Source organism: Phasianus colchicus, chromosome 1, assembly GCF_987193195.1.
Source record: "Phasianus colchicus chromosome 1, bPhaCol1.hap1.1, whole genome shotgun sequence".
In the NCBI taxonomy this organism is placed as follows: Eukaryota; Metazoa; Chordata; class Aves; order Galliformes; family Phasianidae; genus Phasianus; species Phasianus colchicus.
Window position 1 is genome coordinate 139,634,556 of NC_143436.1, and position 19,710 is coordinate 139,654,265.

At 36.6% G+C, this 19,710-nt stretch overlaps 1 protein-coding gene across 2 annotated transcripts in view; it reads left to right on the forward strand.

Moving 5' to 3' along the window:
• Window positions 1–19,710, forward strand: part of MYO16 (myosin XVI) — a 355,874-nt gene that overhangs the window by 274,754 nt on the left and 61,410 nt on the right. For both annotated transcript variants that reach the window (XM_031613784.2, XM_090128652.1), the window contains exons 26-27: window positions 2,423–2,503; window positions 2,797–3,002. In XM_031613784.2, the coding sequence (XP_031469644.2) occupies window positions 2,423–2,503; window positions 2,797–3,002 (287 nt within the window). The remainder of the gene's footprint in view (window positions 1–2,422; window positions 2,504–2,796; window positions 3,003–19,710) is intronic.

Genomic DNA, 19,710 nt, shown 5'->3' on the forward strand with positions numbered 1-19,710 from the left:
GGACATTAAGAATTATCAACCAGAGGATGTTATTCTTGTGTTATATATAATGTGTTTATAATTTGATGAGAAATGTAAAATGGTAGGTTTGCATGCTGCTGTGTGTGAGTGTTGTAGACTCCTCAATATCCAGGGTAGAGAAGGTCACATCTAGGTCCAGAGGTCACACAGTTATGTTTGTTATGATTTCCTTGTCCTTTCAGCTTCTCATCTGCCATCCTAGCAATTTGTTAGGTTATATAATCACAGATTTCTCTGTAGATGGCCATGTACTTACCTACTGTTGGACCTCCCAGGTCTGATGGGTGACTTTGTTTTGGAACATGTTGTCAGAGGTAAGAGTAGGCTACCTCTTTGAACTCAACACTCTACTTGTAGTAGGATCCAAGAGAACAGTGAATCCATCCCAAAATAGACATGAAAGCTGGTAGACCAAAAGCTGGTCATAATTCTGGAGCACATATGGACTTGTAGGAATAGGGTTCTCGAGTCTCTGTGATGCAGGCTATGTTTCCTTTTCACATAAAAGAAAAAAATATTTTCATTAATACTCTCACAACTCTCTTTTGCTGACGTCAGTTCTTGCTCCCTAGTTTGTAATCTTTTCCTAATGTATGGTGTTGCTTTCCTCTCGCTTCCTTTGGAAGAGTCAGCGGGCTTCACAGTTCACATAGTGTTAGCTGAGTCATGTGAATCTACATCACTATCAAAAGGCTCTTATCATCATTGACTTTTCACTGCTCTTCTTTATGATCACTTTGCTTCATTGACTATTGGTTGCAAAACAGCTTGTCTGTTTGCAAAACTTTTGCTATGCCTTCTGATTGTGCTTGTAAAGAGAGATTTTTAGAAGGCTTTGGCTTCTTAACAGAGATTGAAGAGCTTTTTATATATTATTTCTGTAGATTAGAGGTATAATATTTTCCACCTTAAAGCTGTGTATTCAAGATAATAGAGAAGTACAGCTTTGGTGATGTAGTCTTGCTCTTAAGCCATACCTAGAGATGTCCAAGGAGATTGAATTAAATTCATTGTTGGTTCTTGCTTTGCTTCCCTTCTTTTCTACCTCTCATACTGAACAAAATGCCTCTTTCCCGTGGGAAATGCATGGGTATGCAAAACAGGACAACTGGCAAAAAATTTAGCATCCAGAGCTTTTTTCCTGGCTCTTTCAGTAACTCAGCTAATGGTCTAAGACTAGTGACTTAATTTGTTGGGAGAAATGGATGAGTACAGAGGTAACTTTTAGTTATATTCTTAAAACATTTTGTAAACATTAACTAAGAAATATCATAGTCAGGCTAGTGGGGTTTTTTTGTTGGTTTTTGTTGTTGTTGGTTTTTTTTATGAAAAAAAAAACCTTTAGCAAACAGCTCACTTTCCTGTTCTGTCTTTAAAATCTTACTGCATCCTATTAAGTAAGATTTGAAATAAAAAAGATCTCCAGAATCTAGCAAAGTGAATAGAGAATTGCTAACGCTGCAATATTTTTAATGGAAATTGGCTGTGGAAGGCCAAACTGTGGAAATAGACCCCTTTTTAAAGCAATAGGAAAATTGCAGGAGTGGGCCAGAATGTGCTGACCTGATAGAAAGGGAGTTTTATGGTGTAAATGGACTCAAGAAAGGCAATAAAAAGAAAAGTCGAAAGCCTTGATACAGACGTTTGAATCTAAGAGCTTGGCCAAATCCTAGAGTGCAGTAGTTTCCCAGCCTTTCTGTAAAAACTTTAACAAAAAAGATAATGGGGATATATTTTAGGTTGCTTATTTCCTTTTTTTTCTCAAAGATAGGAAGTAGAGCAGTATAAAATAAGTTCATTCTCTACTCCCAGTTCTGATGCATGGGAAGGATAACATTAGTTCTAACATAATATAAAGTTACCGATAACTTATGGCAAACATAGGTGAAAATTACTTTAGGAAAAGTTAAACTGTATTCACTCATACAGGAAAAGAAGAGAGTTTTTTTAAAATATTCATATTATTGATTTGCCTTCAACATTTTCTAATTACCTGTGCTTGCATTTAGCCACTTAAGCATCTGCCAGAGACATAAGGAAACTTTTCAGAGAGTTACAGAATTGTCCTACAAATATGCAGACTGTATGGAATATTACCTGCACAAGTCCTGCTTCAGCAGTAGAATTCCAAACCGTTGGCTTTGCTCAATTATTCAGAAAAGGAATATCATCTGTAAAGTCGTTTGCAGCTGCTTCTGACATCAGAATTTTATTGTTAGCCATATCTCCATAGGCAGGTTTTTATCCTCTTTCCCAATTCTTTCTGAAAACCAAATCATTATAAATGACATACTGTTTGTGTAAATGTTTGCCTTTGTTATCAAGTTGTGTAATAATGAAAGCAAATTGTTAGTGCCCATCTTGAGTTAAAGATGCTGTTGTGTGCTTTTCTTTCCCACAGCTGTTGAAAAAGAAGGGGACATCCTCATTTCTTCAGAAACTGGAACGAGGGGGCCCAACCACTGTGGCAGTACAACTCAGGGTTAGTAAACATTTTCTGGACAGAAATATTAAAACAAACAAACAAACAAACAAACAAACAAAAAACCACAAACCAAAACAACATCAATAACAACGACCAAAAAAGGCAGAATTAGTCTCTACAGATTATAGTGGCAGAAAAAATCATATTCGTGAGTAAGCCACGTACATGGCAGTGAGATATCTTTTGAGAAACTTATTTTAAAGAGTTACAAGAGCATGTTTTGTGCAGTTGCCTTTCCTGCATAATAATGATTGAGAACTGTTCTGGTTGTGTTTTTTTTTTCCCCACAGAAATCACTCACAGATATTATTGGGAAGCTACAGAACTGCACGCCACATTCTATTCATTGCATAAAGCCTAATAACTCCAAGTTGCCGGATACTTTTGACAATTTTTATGTGTCTGCTCAACTGCAGTATATTGGTGTCCTAGACATGGTCAAAATCATACGATACGGATATCCCTTTCGTTTCTCTTTCGCAGACTTCTTGTCAAGGTAAATTAAGTTTTATAAAAGCTTGTTCTTACCTACAGTACAAAGCCTTCTGTCATATTCTGGTAGTGCTTGCAGTGTTGTTTTGTTGATGGGTCTTTCAGATTTCACAGAAAAATCATGTCTGCTAGCAACGCATACAGGGTTGTTATTTTAAAGGCAGGAATGATGAACTTCATGGAAATGCGTTTATAAATATCATAAAAAATGTATCCAATGTGAAAAAGACAATTTTATGCAATAGTTTTATTTTTATAATTTATACCACTTATGTGATTTATAAAATAGAAAATATTGCATATTGTCCCAAAGTAATTAAAAAAGAGAAATAGTTTCCTTTTTTTCAGTTTATCAGTGTAGTTGTCTCTGGTTTAGTGTTTGTATTTCATGTGTTAGGATTTGCTTCTGCGTGTTTATGAATGAAAGATGCCCATACCACAACTTCATTTTTATTATTGGCAGAAATTAGTGGAAAACTCATTTTTTATTATTGTTATAATTGACATTTTGAATTAATGTAGAATGAATGAGAGACTTATGTCACAGTTTCTGGGTGAAGACAAACTCTTTCCTCATGCCTGTTTCAGTTGTTTTTTTTTTTGTTTTTGTTTTGGTTCACTTACATTTTTAATACTTCAACAATTAAAAAGGACCTTATGTAAAGAATATATGTTATGAAACTTAGTGCACATAGAATCATATAATGACTTGAATGGGAAAGGACCTTAAAGACAACCTATTTCTTCTCCTCTGTCATAGGACCTCTTTTTTGCCCTGATAGAGAGTTCCTCTTCAGTTTTCCCTTAAGCTTCCTTTAAGTATTGGAAGGCCACAATGACATCTTCCTGGAGCCTTCTTTTCTCCAGGCTGAACAGCCCCAGCTCTCTCAGTCTGTTTGCACAGAAGAGATTGTCCAGCCCTCTGATCATCCTCATGGCCCTCTTGGACCTACTCTTGACAACTCCATGTCCTTCTTGTACTTCAGTACTGCAAATGGGGTCTCAAGAGCAAAGCAAAGGGGGAGAGTCACCTCCCTCACACTGCTGTGACACTTAGAATTCATGTAACTTTTTATTCTGCAAATGCTCATTTCCCAGCTCAAGTTGTTTTTTCATCAACCAAGTCCTGCCTCTCAGGACTACTCTCACATGCTCAGAGATGTGTTCATCCACTATGAAAACATTTACTCTCCCCCTGGATTGCCTTAAGGGGCAAAAGAATTACTCTCCATGCAGAGGAATACAGAATAACACAGAGGGAAATAATGAAAATAAGCAATTTGCCTCTCTTAATTCAATTATAGATGCACTTCAGTATAATGAAATTTGCCTGTACCTTAATATTATCTTGAATGCTTCCTAAGAAATTGAAATTTAAATATTTTTTACTTTATTCTATCATCTGTGCTCAGTACTTGTCCATAAATACTAAATACAAGTGAGGGCTTTTGATTTTCATGGAGGTTTTCTCTTTTATAGGAGAGAGCTTCCTTCACATTTGAGGGATCTTAACAAGCAGTTCGATTTTGTGGCCCCAAGGGAAGGGAAAATAGACCTATATATGTAAAACACAAGGCCTGTTAACTTAATATAGATGTGACCCTTTGAATTACTAGTCCAAGAATGATTTCAGTCAAAGAAATAAAGGTTGCAGTCCCCAGACTGGTGGTGGTGAGAGGTTTCCCCATAACTATAAGAATTTCACCTTCAGTGTATGTCTTTAAATCCTTATGATGGGCTGAGTTGCAGCTGTATTGTTCAGCTGCAAAGTGTATTGTATTAGTGATGCAAGGAAATCTTGGTTTTCTAGAGCTACATGTACTATACATGTTCTCCTGGGTTTACCTGGCCTGAGAAGTAAGGGATATTAATGATGGGACTAAAAGCACTGTATAAAATCAAAGAGGATTTGTGGGCCAGATCCCAACCTGAATTCCCTAGTGACAGAGAATTTCTACCCTTCCTCACCCTCCTGGAGTTTTCATCCATTTATGTTTAGAGTCTTCCTTATTGGTAATGTGGTCAGAGTTAAAAAAGCTAATTAATGACAAATTAAAAACCCTTTTATTTATTTATTTATTTGTTCGTTTCTTATTAACAAGATAGAATGTTTGAATTAGGAGCCTTTGTGGTGAAGGGGAAAAAGGGGAAGAATATCAGAAAAACTGTGGTCTGTCAATTATACAGAAGAACCATTGCTTTCTTAATTGGATGAATTTGAATAAATTCCTATTAAAGTTTTGTTAGGGATTAATATGACTAGTCTCACATTTGAATTCTTCTGATAGCTAAGGAAAGGCAGTAGCTAAGGAAAGGTCATATTCTCCAAGAGCACTTCTTCCTTGGCTACAAAGCTTAATCATTATTTCTATTGCTGTCCTTTTTAGACTTATGACTTCTCCTTCGGTATTATCAAAGTGAAGCTTGACAGCTGCTAGATGAACCCCTCAATCACCAAGGTTTGCTGATCAGAAGAGAAATCCTGTAGAAATTCTGGTTCTTAAGTGGAAGCTGTGACAGCTACTGTCAATGAATATGTAATAAAAATGGGAATTAATAAGGTCAGATGTTATTAAGTACTGTAAAAACAGGCAGCACCAAGTTAATTGTAAAATGATATATGTTATTTTAGAGGATTTGCCAACTCCAGCTGCAGTGTTTCTGCTGAATTTGCCTGCAGTGTTGGCTCAGTTTCTAAAGCTCTTTGAGTAGAGAGTCAGAAATCAGTCTTTGCCTTAGCTTTAAACTAAAAAGCCTTAAATAGAATGCATTTTGAACTGCTGACAAAGTTTGCCCTTATCATCAGTGTTAATATCTCAAGGGTCTAGATTTTGAAATTACATTTAAGAAAGAAAGCAGCAAGAGCAACACTGGAAAGAGTTCAGAGTTTCCAATTAGCAGCCAAAATTGTGTGCATAGGTAAAATAGTCTCAAATATCCTTTTCCTGGAAGAAGGAGAACAATGAAAATGACAGAAGTAGGAACTGTTCACGCAACTCCCTCAGGGCTCTAATGTGTTCTCAAACTTGTATACAGCTACCAAAAAAGGGGTTGTAATTCACAGATTGGAGGTGGGAGGCGTTTTCCTGTCCTCTTTCTTAAAATTAACCATGGTGGTCTAGCCTAGTGTATGCCACCCATGCGTAGTCAACAGAGAGAACTAAATACTGACAAAGAACAATTCAGCACCATCTCTAGCCAAGTCAAAAAATGGCTATCTGCAGGTGACTGTTTCTTTTGAGCATTTAGCGTTTTCTTATCTTAAAATGAAGTTAATACCACCCAGGATAACCAGTAGGAACTCTAGTAGGAACACAGTAATTTTTTATTTTTTATTTTTATTTTTTTACTATTCTGTGCAGTGGCAAAAAAAATGTGTATTCATTATGTGCTCTACTACCAGTATAGAATAAGAGGACTCATAACTGTGGGACACAGGCAGAGCCTGGCTGTGCAAGTTTAATATCTAGGACCTAATCTCTTTGCATCAATTAATAAAATGGATTCTGGCTGACTTTCGTGTCATTCACCTCACTTGGTGCTCAAGGAAGACATGTAAAAGCCATTTGGAATATAAATTTTTAACAATACTGATAGTGATCAAGGACCCATCCCGGGTAATGAACTGAGCTTATATTTCTTGTTCGGTGAAGCAGAATGCAGCTGTTCAGGCATGGTAAGGCGAAAAAGAGGCACAAAGGTTCTCTGTTTCATTCATTCTGAACACTTCTATTTTGGTACCATCCTTTATGACTGTCTCTACCATTAATATTTTGTAAATTAGATTAAAAAATAAAATTGTTTTTTCCTCTTTTTTTTTTTTCCTCTGTAATGTGGTTCATTAAATTTCTAGGCTGTACTCAGTGCTTTGCTTTGCCAATGTTTTAATTTCCTGAGGCAAGGAACAGCTTATGAACTGTCTCCCACCTTAGAAATAAGGTACATGTGTCACACATAGGTCTTGTGTCTGGATCCCTGCTTAACAGTGGAGACTACAAGGTCTTGTTCAGGTGCTGAATGAGGACATCTTTGTTAGCCTTTCCTGCCTGTTTGCAGCACACTTTGAAGACTGCTAGACTCTCCAAAAATCTCTGCAGATTATGTGAACTGCTAGGAAAATTAAAACTTTGATTTAGTAGCTGATGAGTACTGATGAGTTTCTATGACCAAAAAAAAAACCAAAATGTTCAGAAAGTCTGAATAATTGTCTGATAATTTGATGTTCCTTTTCTTTACTTCAGCACTTTTTAAATGTTTCTTGGAATTTTATAACTGTCTCTCAGGCTTCCAGACTGTCTTTTCTGGATTTAACTCTTTCAATTTTGTCTTGGTTTTTTGATTTAAAAAACAAAAACAAAAATTCTTAAAGAATATAATGCTTTGAAAACAGAATGTTAAAAAGTGTTAACATTCTAGTTTTTTCTTTTTGGTTATTTTTTCTTTTAAAGTAACTTCAAAATAGATGCCAAAATATCTATCTTAACTGGAAATGTTTGGAAAGAACATATGGAACACAATGGTATTAGATTCTTACAGTAATATTAGGAGTGAGAGTGAAAAAAAGTATTTTTAGAATCTGTTCTAATTACAGGTTTTCCTCATTATAAGTATGAAGTTTGTAGAGGTTACATTTAACCACAGATCTTGAAATCTGCAGTTCTACTCAAGGCAGCATTCATTGATACCAAAATGCTCTAATAGTGAACTAGCACAAGATCAGAATGACTTCAGAGAACATAATGGTTGCTAACTCATCCAGACAGCTAACTTTGCTAAGAGGTTATTCTGAAGAGGAGCCTTTTTTTAACATGAAAGCTTAAGTTCATGGCAATGTCATTGCATTTGTCCAGTAATGTTTGTCTTTCTGCAACTGGCATAAAGCCATGACGAATAACTATTGCAAACTTCTGATCAAATTTGTAGTGTTGACTGATGCAGCATTGCACCAATGTGTTATTTATGTTTGTGGATTTTTTGTAGGACTTATCTTTGCAAATCTGAATTCTCTTTGTTCAGAAGCACTGTGGTGGTCAGTTCTTTGTCTTTTTTTCCTCTGGAGGGTGCAACATCATGACCACTTGTGAACTGAAAAAAAAAAAAAAAGCAGCAAATCAGTTCAGAGGCTCATGAACAAGTTAAGCAGGTTAAGCAGGGCATTAGTGAGAATGCCCACTTTGCAGTCTACTGATAGGTCATCACACTGAGTGGCCTTTTTAGCTTTATTGTTTGCTACGCAGTCATATCAATCAATTTTGTTATAGAACAGTGCATTGGTATGCACCATGGTAATGCTTTAATGCTTGCAGTGAGAACAAGATAAGATATAGTCTTACTGATGTTAAAAAGCAGAATTGCATTAAAGTAGATGTAAGTCGGTACCACTCTACCAATTTATACCAAGCAGGTATCTCAGTATTGTGTAGATTGCAGCTTTGGACCTAGAGCTCGAAGCTGTATTTCTGATTGATAGAATAAATAAGATGAGCATTTTTGTTTGTCTTTCTTTTTAAATGCAAGAAAAGATGAGTAAATGAAGTATTTTGAAGTCATCATTTTGTGAGTGCTTTTAACACAAATTCATAAAAATGGTAATTACATAAAAATAATCTTCTAGTGAAGAATGAAGGTCATCAACAAAGCTTAATACTGTGATCTTTTGGGCAGTTTGGTAATCATCAAATTCTATATAGAAGTTGCCTTAATAATTATGCAAAAGTATTAAAGTATTAAAAAATGTGGAGGTCTTTTGGAGGAACTCATTTTATTCATGTATAGCTAGATAAAAAATACAAGAAAATTTGATGTCCTAAGTATAAGAGACAAACTTTGGCCTTGGGCTTTCAGAAACATATGTCCACAAAGAATGGAGAAATCTGAAACCTTAATATTTCTGTAAAGATATTTCTGTGAAGTTCGAACACCAATTGCACTACAAAGAAAGGTTTGATTTTTATTTATTATTTACTGTTGTATTATTTTATTACTTTATTTCTTATAAGTACTCCTTGTCCTCAAACCTAACCCCAAAGGAACTGTGCTTCTAACTGCAATTCAGTGGGGGCATTTAAATGTAACATCTTTGTGGGTTTTTTTGCCCACCTATCTGATAACGAAGTACAGCTTGGAATAATTTATGGCAGTCTCAGAATTATGCTAAATTATTAATCCCTTGTTAAATCCTGCTGATGTAAGAGATTGATTATACTGTAAGGGATGAACAGAACTGAGAGTCTACTGATGATCTTCCTGTCAAACTGCATAAGGTGCAGTTGGTGTATATCAGCTAGAGATTTGCCTACATGTGAGTCGATATTTGGGACTGTGTTAGAGGTTGTAGGCCATTTGAACTGTACAGTGTGATATTAGTGGTATCTGACTCTCAAAATATGAATGGTGTACTGATGGTGTACTAATGGACAGTTGGCTGAATGTGAGCCAGCAGTGTGCCCAGGTGGCCAAGAAAGCCAATGGTATCCTGGCTTGTATCAGGAATGGTGCGGAGAGCAGGACTAGGGAAGTTATCCTGCTCCTGGACTCAGCACTGGTGAAGCCTCACCTTGAGTACTGTGTTCAGTTTTGGGCACCTCGGTACAGAAAGGAAACTGAGGTGCTGGAGCAGGTCCAAAGGCTTGTGAAGGGCTTGGAGAATATGCCTTATGAGGAGTGACTAAAGGAAATTGGACTGTTTAGTCTGGGGAAGAGGAGGCTGAGGGGAGACCTTATTGCTCTCTTCAAATACCTGAAAGGTGCTTACAGCGAGAGTGGGGTTGGTCTTTTCTCACTGGTGCCAGGTGATAGGATGAGGGGAAATGGCCTCAAGTTGATCCAGGGTAAGTTTAGGTTGGATATTGAGAAAAACTTATTTACAGAAAAGGTTGTTAGGCACTGGAATAGGCTCCCCAGGGAGGTGGTTGAGTGTTGCACACATCCCTGGATGTGTTTAAAAACCGTTTGGATGTGGTGCTCAGGGACATGATTTAGCAGAGGGTTGTTAGAGTTAGGGTAGTATGGTTAGGTTGTGGTTGGACTTGGTGATCTTTAAGGTCTTTTCCAACCTGAGAGATTCTATGATTCTCTGAATGAAATAAATATCTGTATATGTTAAATATATACTAAATGATAATAGAATACTATGTATTACCTCATTCACTGGTGTTTCTTTGCAGCTGCTTGGCTTCATTTTCTATTCTGTTCCTCTTTATTACTGAAAATACAGAAAATAAATTGGTTAATGTCAGGTTTCTTCAGATGCATACAGGGACTCAACTAATTAGCCAAGACTTAGAGAGAAATGAGTGCTTCTAGGATATGATTCAAATTGTTCATCTAGGGTTTATCTGGTATTTTTTCTGGGTTTATTCACAGGGTCAGTCTAGACCTCATCTACAGCAAGGTACGGAATTAAAGAATTTTAACAGGGCTCCAGCAAAAAAAAAACAGAGAACATATTGAAGTTAAAGCAGAAGCAGCTATTGAAGCTAAGCCATGGTACTACCAGTTCTCCTGGCCACAGAATAAGCAGTATTGTACATGCTGAACAGCAGTCCTTATGCGACATGTCACAGTCACAAAACAGTTGGTGTTTCTGGGGCTCACTGACACAGCACACAAATGAGTATAAGAGAAAAATTTGAGCAGACTTCTCAATGGTCGCTGAGATGTCTAGCTTTGTTTGTTATTTAGAAGGAAAAAATTCAGCATTTTCCTGGCATCTTTTAAGCTTTATAATGCAACCCTCATTTCATAAAGCAATTGTAATTGGATGTAAATTCTGGTGTCATTTCAGTGAATTCAGCTGAATTATTTGTGTTTGTCATGTACTTAGAGTTCTGCAAGACCGGCATGAATAGGGGTCCCTTGAGTGGTGGGATGTAACTCAGTAATAAAATACACAGATATGGGGAAATAAAGGTGGCATGGTCAGTTTTACAGCTGACAGTTTGTAGCTTCTGAATGTGTGGTGTCCAATCTGAATAATCTTTCAGTTTTATTTATATTTACATGTCAGATTGTATGGAATGTATAAATCTTAGTGGAACTTCCTATGTGGAGTTTGTTTTTTGTGCAGTAGAGCACATTGTATTTTTTACGTTTTTTCAAAGAGAACCTTAAGGAATTTTTTTCTCTCCATTTCTGTGTGTGTGCTAGGGGTGTTTTTCTTCCTATTTAGATTCATTTTCTTGTGCAACTAGAAATATGTAGGACACCAGCAAACACAACTGTGGCTGAACTGTTCTGTCAGTTCCAGACATTTTCTTTATTTTAACTTAAAGAAATGTTTGTGGATTTTTAAAATGTTTATTATTTCATTTCCAGATTATATGCCTCTCGTGGTACCTCTGGACTGACATTCAGCTTCCACTGTCTGAATTTGACATTTCTCATCCCTTAGAGTTAACTAAACATCTATTAAATCATAAAATAACCCCCTATGTTATCTTTATAATACCTATGCATATTTTACATCTGTGAATTTAAAAGCTCTTGCTGTTTCTAATCATGCTTCCACAGAATACTAAAATACCACAGTACAAGGTTCCAACTAAAAAATGGATTATAAAAATAAGTAAAATAATATTTGAGTGCAAACAAATACTGAAGGTGCTTGAGCCATATCCCAAGAGAATCCCCAAATCTCTGTGCCCAAAACAATAACATGAATTGTTATAACATTAATTGTTAATGTTAAAAATAATATCAACTGCTTTCAGAACTTTGTTGTTTCAATCAAAATAGTTCTTGAGTACTTCACAATTTGCTGACAGCCCCTAATGACAAAAATAATGGACTTGGATTTATATATGGTAGTAAGAACTTCACTTAAATACCTGCCACAGAAATAAACCTGTTAAAAGAAAACATTATCAACCACTAATCCCTTTTAAGGAAATTTTTTAAAATCCCTTTTAAGGAAATAATTTCCTTTTAAGGAAATACCTATTAAAATGTTAACTCTACTAAATTAATACAAACAGCTATCTTTAAAATAAACATTTTAAGCAAGTAACTGTGAACACATTAGTTTATGCTAATAGCACTGTGCAGGAACTTTGAATTATCTAATTATGGTGCGAATTGTCACATGGGTAAATTAATTTTGCTATATAGCTTTAAAATCACTTCTGTGCATTCATTGATTAATTAAATACAAATGTGTGCTTTTGGTCCCTAGAAAATATAATTAGTTGCTTTTGACTGATTCTGTCTGCTCATCGAGCTTGTATAAATGCAGTCCAACTGCCCCACAGTCAGAAGCCATGGTGAGCCTCCTGCTGTTTTTTTCTTTCTGTGGTTCTGCAGCTGTTAAATTCTTTCCACTCAACTCAGATATTCATGGCACCCTTTTTCTCCTTAACTGCATCCTGATATTCTTTACAATTTAATCTTCAGCACAAGAATCTGTAATGAGACCTCCTGAAGCTAGACTTCGTAGTCAGACAGAATAATAGTAGGTGGTTAATACTGGAGACATCTGAAAGCAAAAAGAATCCAGTGCAAGGGATATGTAGATTAGTCAGTGGATGTTTGTGGGGTTTTTTTGGTTTTGTTTTTGTTTTTCTTAGACCAGTGTTGCATTTATTTAATGTCATCGATTGTAGAACTATCCCTGCTGTACTCTACAGTAAATGAGAGCAGAATCTGTTCTAGTACTGATACAGTAGCCCAAGGGAGCAACCTTCAGATGTCTTGGAAAATGCTGATTTTTCAGCAGGACAATTTGTCTAATTGTTACATATTGTGAGCCAGAAGAATCCCCATTATTCGGGGTGATACTTCTCCTGGTGTTCAGAGGGCCCAAGGGAAGCTCTCACAGAAGAAATATAGGTAGTGATCATCTTCCAGAGTAACTGTTCTGCCTGTATGGTTTAAGAAGGTCCCCAAAACCTTCCTCACAATCTCAGTCTACCTCTTCCAAGTTACTAGTAAACCATCTCAGAATTGTGTTTCTGTTATTTGATTGCACAAAAGAGAAAAAAATAAGCAAAGAAGAGATAAAGAATCGTCTAGATGGAGCATCGGTTTTATTCCTCTTTCTTTTAACTCTGATTTTGCATTCTGTTTCTATCTCGGTGTACTTCCACATAGACTTGGAATTGCTTTCTTGGCAACCAGAGAGCCAAGGAAGAAGCAGTCCCTCTGGTAACAGGAGACCAAATGGGAAGCTGTGCAAGCCTAGTTTGGCTGCAATATTGCAGCTCACAGTCACGTCACCTTTCTGAAAAGGCCTTGTGTATTTTTCTTTAAAAGTCTGTGCCATGATTCATTTTGCTTTACACAACCTATTTGCAAGTTTTCAGTCTTCCAAAAATTGAGACAAGAGCCAGGCCCAAGCATGTCCTTTTCTGAAGACCATTTTAAAGTCCTTTCTTAATTTGTCCCCCCTTGTAATATCACATCCATGACTGTTCAGATCTGTCTGTCAGCAGTCATGGCCTTGTCTTGTGCTCCTTAAAGAATGGCTTTCTATCCTGACCTGCCCAATGCTGGCCTGCTGGTGAGGCCCAGTCATGGAGTTCCTGGAAGACATATGTACAAAACTATGGTTATCACCAAAGGCTTTGCCTTGTAGGGTTGTGATCTTAAAAAAAGTCATCTTATGATTCCTTATAGCATGAGCAGCCAGGTGTTGTTCAGACTCACAGGGCAGGTTTTTCCTCTTAGGTAGGAAACAGCAAAAATTTACCTGTCTGTTCAGTCATGTTTAGACTCCCGCTCCCAGAAATTCCTTTGTTCTGATCTCTGAATTTTTTATTTTGATTTTTTTGAAAGAGCAAAGCTTTTCTATGATTCTGGATGTTTGAGTTTTGCGGGACTTTTGTTATTGGTGCCCTGTTTTCACATGGCAGTGTCTGTGGAGAAGGGAAACTGGTTTCATTACACACCACTAGTGTATTATCTCTGTTACATGGAATCAAACTAGGAGTCTGATAATGTTAAGTTTGTTCCGTAGTCAATGTGTTGTACAACAGGAAAGCATTTTTCATGCTCTAGGTGCTTTTCTAGGGAGTGGCCAAGCATGAAAAGGAAGTTAGCTGTGGAGAAGGCTTTTATATCTGGAGGTAAATGTAAACATGTGTAGAATTGAAGGTGTTTGTGTTACAAGAATGATAGTCTGTTCACTGCTAGTGTACTTCTGATTCAGTGACAGTTTTTGCCACTTCTTTAAACAGATACATTTTTACATTGTGTTATCTAGATTGGATGGGAATGTCAGCTTTAAGTAAAATGATGCAGAAGTATTGTAATGCAAATCTTTAGCAGGTGTTGTGAATTCACTTTTCATTTGCATAGCTGAATCCACTAATCTCAAGAGCTGAACATTCTATTTATTATTCTGCTGTCTGAGATGAGGAAACCCTTACTTAATTACGTGACGTATATGAATAAATATTCTAGGATTAAGACATATATCTTCATTATTTCTTCTCTCCAGAAATTTATATTTGGACATCTAGAAAAGATTGAGGATGACAAAATTCAATGCAAAAATACCCATAACATTTAGGAAATTAAAAAAATCCTTGTAAGTCATTTGTCTGTCACCCATCACAAAGTAGTTTTTTTATATGGGATTTTAATTTTATATATTATTTACTCTAAATTAAAATATTCCGGATGGACTTTTCCTGTACAAGGTTACTCTGATTCAGTGGATTTCATTGCCCAGATCCTCCATCAAAAGTCTGTGTGGAGCTCCATGTGAGACAAATGGCTGACCCACATGTAGGTCACTGTAAAATGTTGCCCTGCAGATTTTCTGAGACATTTCCACTTCTGTTTCCTGGTCCTTAATGTTGCTATTTTTCTCAGTTGCATACCATTTATGTCACCGAAGTATATTTTCCCTTTTCCATAGGCGTGTTAAAGCATGTTATACATGGTTGTGTGCCATTATATAAGAAATTAAATTTTAATTGTTGAAGGAAGAAATCAGAATATCTCATCAGTTGAAAAGTTTCTGGTATCTAGTGGCATTATTAAAAACTCTGTAATTAAACTGTTGTAACTGGGCAGTTTGCTGTAAGGTCACTCGCAGCATTATTGCTTTCCAGATTTCTTTCCGCCTGCAAATGTCTGTCAGGTTAAGCCAGAGAAAATAAAACTGCTCACATTTTTTTTCCAGAATGACTTTAATTTTAGTGTCTTTCTTAGTTGTGATTGGTCTTCACATCTAGACATTTAAACCTGAGTTGCTTTGTAGGTTGTTGTACACTGTTGTACTAGTGCAGTAGGCAGCTACTGTCAAGTTTTGGTGTATTGCCATGTATACTTCTTCATCATTTCATACCTGTCAGGCAAATTGCACTTCATGCATGTATTTTCATGTCCACACCAATTTGGATTATCTCTGTAAGTATGCATGAAGCAGACTCGATCCAAAAATGGTTGTTTCATATAGTGGTGATACTTATAGCCCTTTTATACTTCTATCAAAAAAAGCCACAAATGCGATCTATTTTCTCTACTCTAAATTGTTCTTTATAAAGTTATCTTTCTCTTCATGCCATTCATGGATTTATTCTGGCCAATAATTTTGAGTACCTGATTTGGATGTTAATATGTTAATCATGCTGGATAACAAGCTTTTTGCATGTGTTATGTGTATTGTACAGATATTTGGCTGAATAACTTTTCTTTTCTTTTCTTGGAAACTAAAATAGTCTATTTCACCTTTTCTAATTAGGTGGAATTTCCCTTTTACTCACATTTCAAAAATAATTAGGTTCTTCCTTTAATTAAAAAAAAAAAGGGGGGGATATAACACAGAGAACTGGAACGAGTGTGTAGCCTTTGTACATACATAATGTGAATCAAAATTCCATCCTATTCTTTACTGTGTGTCTTTACGAGATTTCTATCACTTGAAAAATTTCCAGACATCCTGTATTTATCCTCTTTCTCCAGTAAATAGGTCCTCTTCAGCTCTTACTTGATAGATTTTTCAAATACAAACCATGCATAACCCACTCTCCCCATCCTCCTCAAATCCAAACAAACAAAACTGAAGATCTTGAGTTATGAGTATATAGTGACAAGTATTGCAAACAAAGTCCATTTCTTTCACATATTTCACAGACATAATAATACATCAAGCTGTTACTGACTGTCAAAGAAAGAAAAGAAGTTTAGAAAGGAAGAAAGGAGAATCAGCGTGACAATGCAACCTGTTTTTATTCCTCTGTGGTGACAATTTTTTGCATTTCTTTTAGCATGATCCAGGTTAATTTGGATTGCCTTCTTTTATTAGCTACCTTTTGAATAGGTCTTACTGAATCATGCTATTTTAACTTGGCAAACAGAATACATTGTAGTAAACACAAGAAAGAGAAGAGCAAACTGCAACACAGTGAATGGCACTGTCAGGATCGACTTTTTTTGTGTGTAAGCTGAGTTTGGATATTTAACACTTAAAACTACATTACTCAGAATTGCTGTAAGGCAGCTTCAGTGTCTGCCGTATGTGGTTTTTGTTTTTGAAGCAAGACGATGACATGGAGAGAAGGAGTTGCTTTCAAGAAGGACTTGAGACCTGTTATTAAAAGTTATCCTCTGAGTGAGGACATTGGACTGCAGTTGGTAGGTATCTCTGTCATTTTGAAAGACCTTACAGAAAGAATAGCATATACTAAAGAAATAAAGTAGTTCTAAGGCTTCAGTTCAAGGACATCTATGTGGTTTATGTAAGCCGTTGATTTAGAGCTGCTTGTTTTTGTGCCCTTTGCACTTGCAGTGTTCTTTCCATTAGTATCTTCTATTACGGTGATGTGCTATTGAAATCAAGTGGTGGTGTTTATTCCAGCAGTTAAAGATTTGGTGAACTGGGAGCACAGCCCCACAGCCTGTTTGTTCACACTGCATGTAAATCAATTATCACGCTGAGCCTGAGAGCATTACTGGGGGTTACTGTGCCATAACCTGAACTCAGGAATACTCTGTCTCAGGTAAAAAACAGCCTGCTGTGTCTTGTCAGCTGTGCACTTAGGGAAGTGAGGGAGAAAATGATCATATAAAAAGCGTCAATGAGAAGTGAAGGAGAAGAGGTCAGAGCACAGCTTCTGCAACACCAGAGGGTGCCAGCCAGGCAGTCCATGCTCACGGTGCCAGCCTGTTTAGCCTTAAGGTCTTTCTTCTATTTAGATGCGTAAAAATGACAGCTTGGGAAGAGAAGGGTGCTAAGGACAAAGGTGAGAAAATCACACACTGATTTCCTGTTGAAAGGATGGAGCTGGGGAGAGCTCCCTGGTGGTAACTTGTAAATGGAAGGAGGGCACAAGCAGAGGTCTTGCATTTCCTAATGCACACTGCATTAGTGTTTGCATGGTGGTAGAAGTGTGCTGATTCAGTATAATTCTTTAAATCTAGTTGGTTTGTATTTTGTTTTGGATCCATTAGTGGATGGTTTGCTATGGCTAGGCCATGAAATCTTACTTTTTATCAGCTTCTTGACTTGCCTAGGAAAGGAGTACACCGTCTAACATTAGATGTCTTTTCTAGAGTTAGGAGTGTACGCTGTCTTTATACTCAGTGGAAAGAAACAGTCTTACAGTACTCAATTCATCTGACTTATTTTAAGCATCAAAATTACATCAGGATATCCCAAATCGTGTCTTCTGTTGTCTCTTCAAAGAGTCTGCTCAGCTAATTCACCAATGGATGTTTTGCTGAAGTATATTTTACCTGACTTAAGTTTTTTGTTAGCAAGATAGCTCACTGCGTCCCTCAGGATCCTCTCTGATGCCTTGCAAATATTCTCTGTGTTATTTATGTGGGGCAAAATATATGATCTGTCAGTGAGATGAAGCCTGGTATTTAACTCAATTGTTCATTCACCTGAGTGAACTAGGGCTGCATTGGTTGCAGAATTCTCTGGTAAGGGAAGATTTCAGAGACTCTCAAGATTGCATTTTCCCAGAAGCAAGCCCCAGTGTTTGCACATAACTCAAATTTATCTATGCAAACCTGCATCATAAATTCATACTTCAATTACCATTTTCTGTGGTACAGTAAGTATGACAAATAGTAAGTTCTTGCTATTTTTGAGATCATGAAAGCGTTAAGTTTAACAGGACATTAAATTATCTTGTCTACACAGGAACACAAGCTTTCATTCGCATTAGAAACTATCTGATATGTCAAAGATGAACCATTTTGTGTTTTGATAATAGTATTGATTAAGTTTTTATTTCTTCCTATACATCACAGCTTATTATCAATTTTGTTTAGCTTTGTTTTTAACACTGAGGGTACCAACAAAGTTAAAATATAAAAAGTATCTAAACCATAAGTGAAGGAATTTTTAATGCTTTAACTAATTCAAAATTAGGTTTAAAAAAATGGGAAAAAAAAACAAGTAAGCTTATCATCACACCTTCACTTTTGTCTATGACAAATTTGGGCTGCCACCAACAGGTGTGGTTTGCTCATCCCTTTTAGCCTTTCCTGTTACTTCCATGGTGTCAGCACTAGAGAATAAAATAATAAAATCAGAAAACCATTCTGGATATAAAAATACCTGCAGATTTTGTGGTGCTTTTTTTTTGTTTTGTTTTTTGAAACAGTCTTAGACAAGATAAAACTGATCGATCAGAAAGGACAGATGGTAATAGCAAACTTGAAGGTGCTTTTTCATTCTAAGTGCTTAGATAGACAATGTATCTGAAAAATACAGGTAAGAGAAATAAGGAAGTTCTCTTAGTCCCCACTCTGCAGATGAGTCAGTTGGTGAGATAAGTAGACCTAAAGGTGAGAACCCTCAGAGCTACCGAAAACTTAGACCTTCAGCCTGGACTTCTCTTTTGAGTCCATTTATGGTCAGCAGAGAAGAGTGCCTCCAGAGGGCAATCTCTTCTCATTTTAAGAAAAATGTCTAGAATGCTCACAGCAAGCCACTGGTTGAAGTACCTGTCTTTGCAGCCTGTTGCAAGAACTAGGTGACTAACTCAGACCAGGAATGCATCTTTTCAATAGCTAACCTACAGAGGGGTAAATTATTTTCAAAATGGCTTCCTATGTTCACAAAGGAGGATTGTGGCAGAACTAGATAGTTAGCTCTTTCTCTGCTGCCACAACCACTAGGCTATACTCCTCTGACCAGGAGCCTCTCTAAAGAGTAGAAGTTAATTGTGAACAGTGATGGGACTTTCAGGGTGATGCAGTAGAATTTCAGATATTTTTAAGATTGGGGAAAATCAGTAGACCATTTTTGTCTGGTCTTTTGTATAATACAAATTGTGAAGAGTGGTTATCCTTTTGAGTCCTATGATTTGGATGGTTATAAAATAAATCTGAACCAAACTTAGAATTTCGGCCTTTTAAATTCTGATTCGATGCTGCTTCAGGAACAAAATATATTTCTCTGCGTTTTTCCTGTGAGTGAGTTTCAGGCTGGCCACGTTCACAATTTTTTCATCATGGATTCTGAGTCATTGCTAAATAATTGTCTTTGTTTCAGTCAGCAGCTGCTGAGCTTTCCAGTTTTTGTGTCTCTAATACCTGTGATTATCCATGATTTCTAAGAAAATTCAGTTGATGCCAGTATGGAAACAAGATGGCTACAGCATTAATAACAATCCATCAAACAAATGTCTTTGTGACCATAGTTGAGCTACTGAGAAACTAGAGTTCCCAGTTTTCTACTGTAAATGTTAGGCTAATTAGAAGGGTCTCAGGTGAAATTTGGCCCCTTCGAACCAGGGTTCTTCCAAACACTT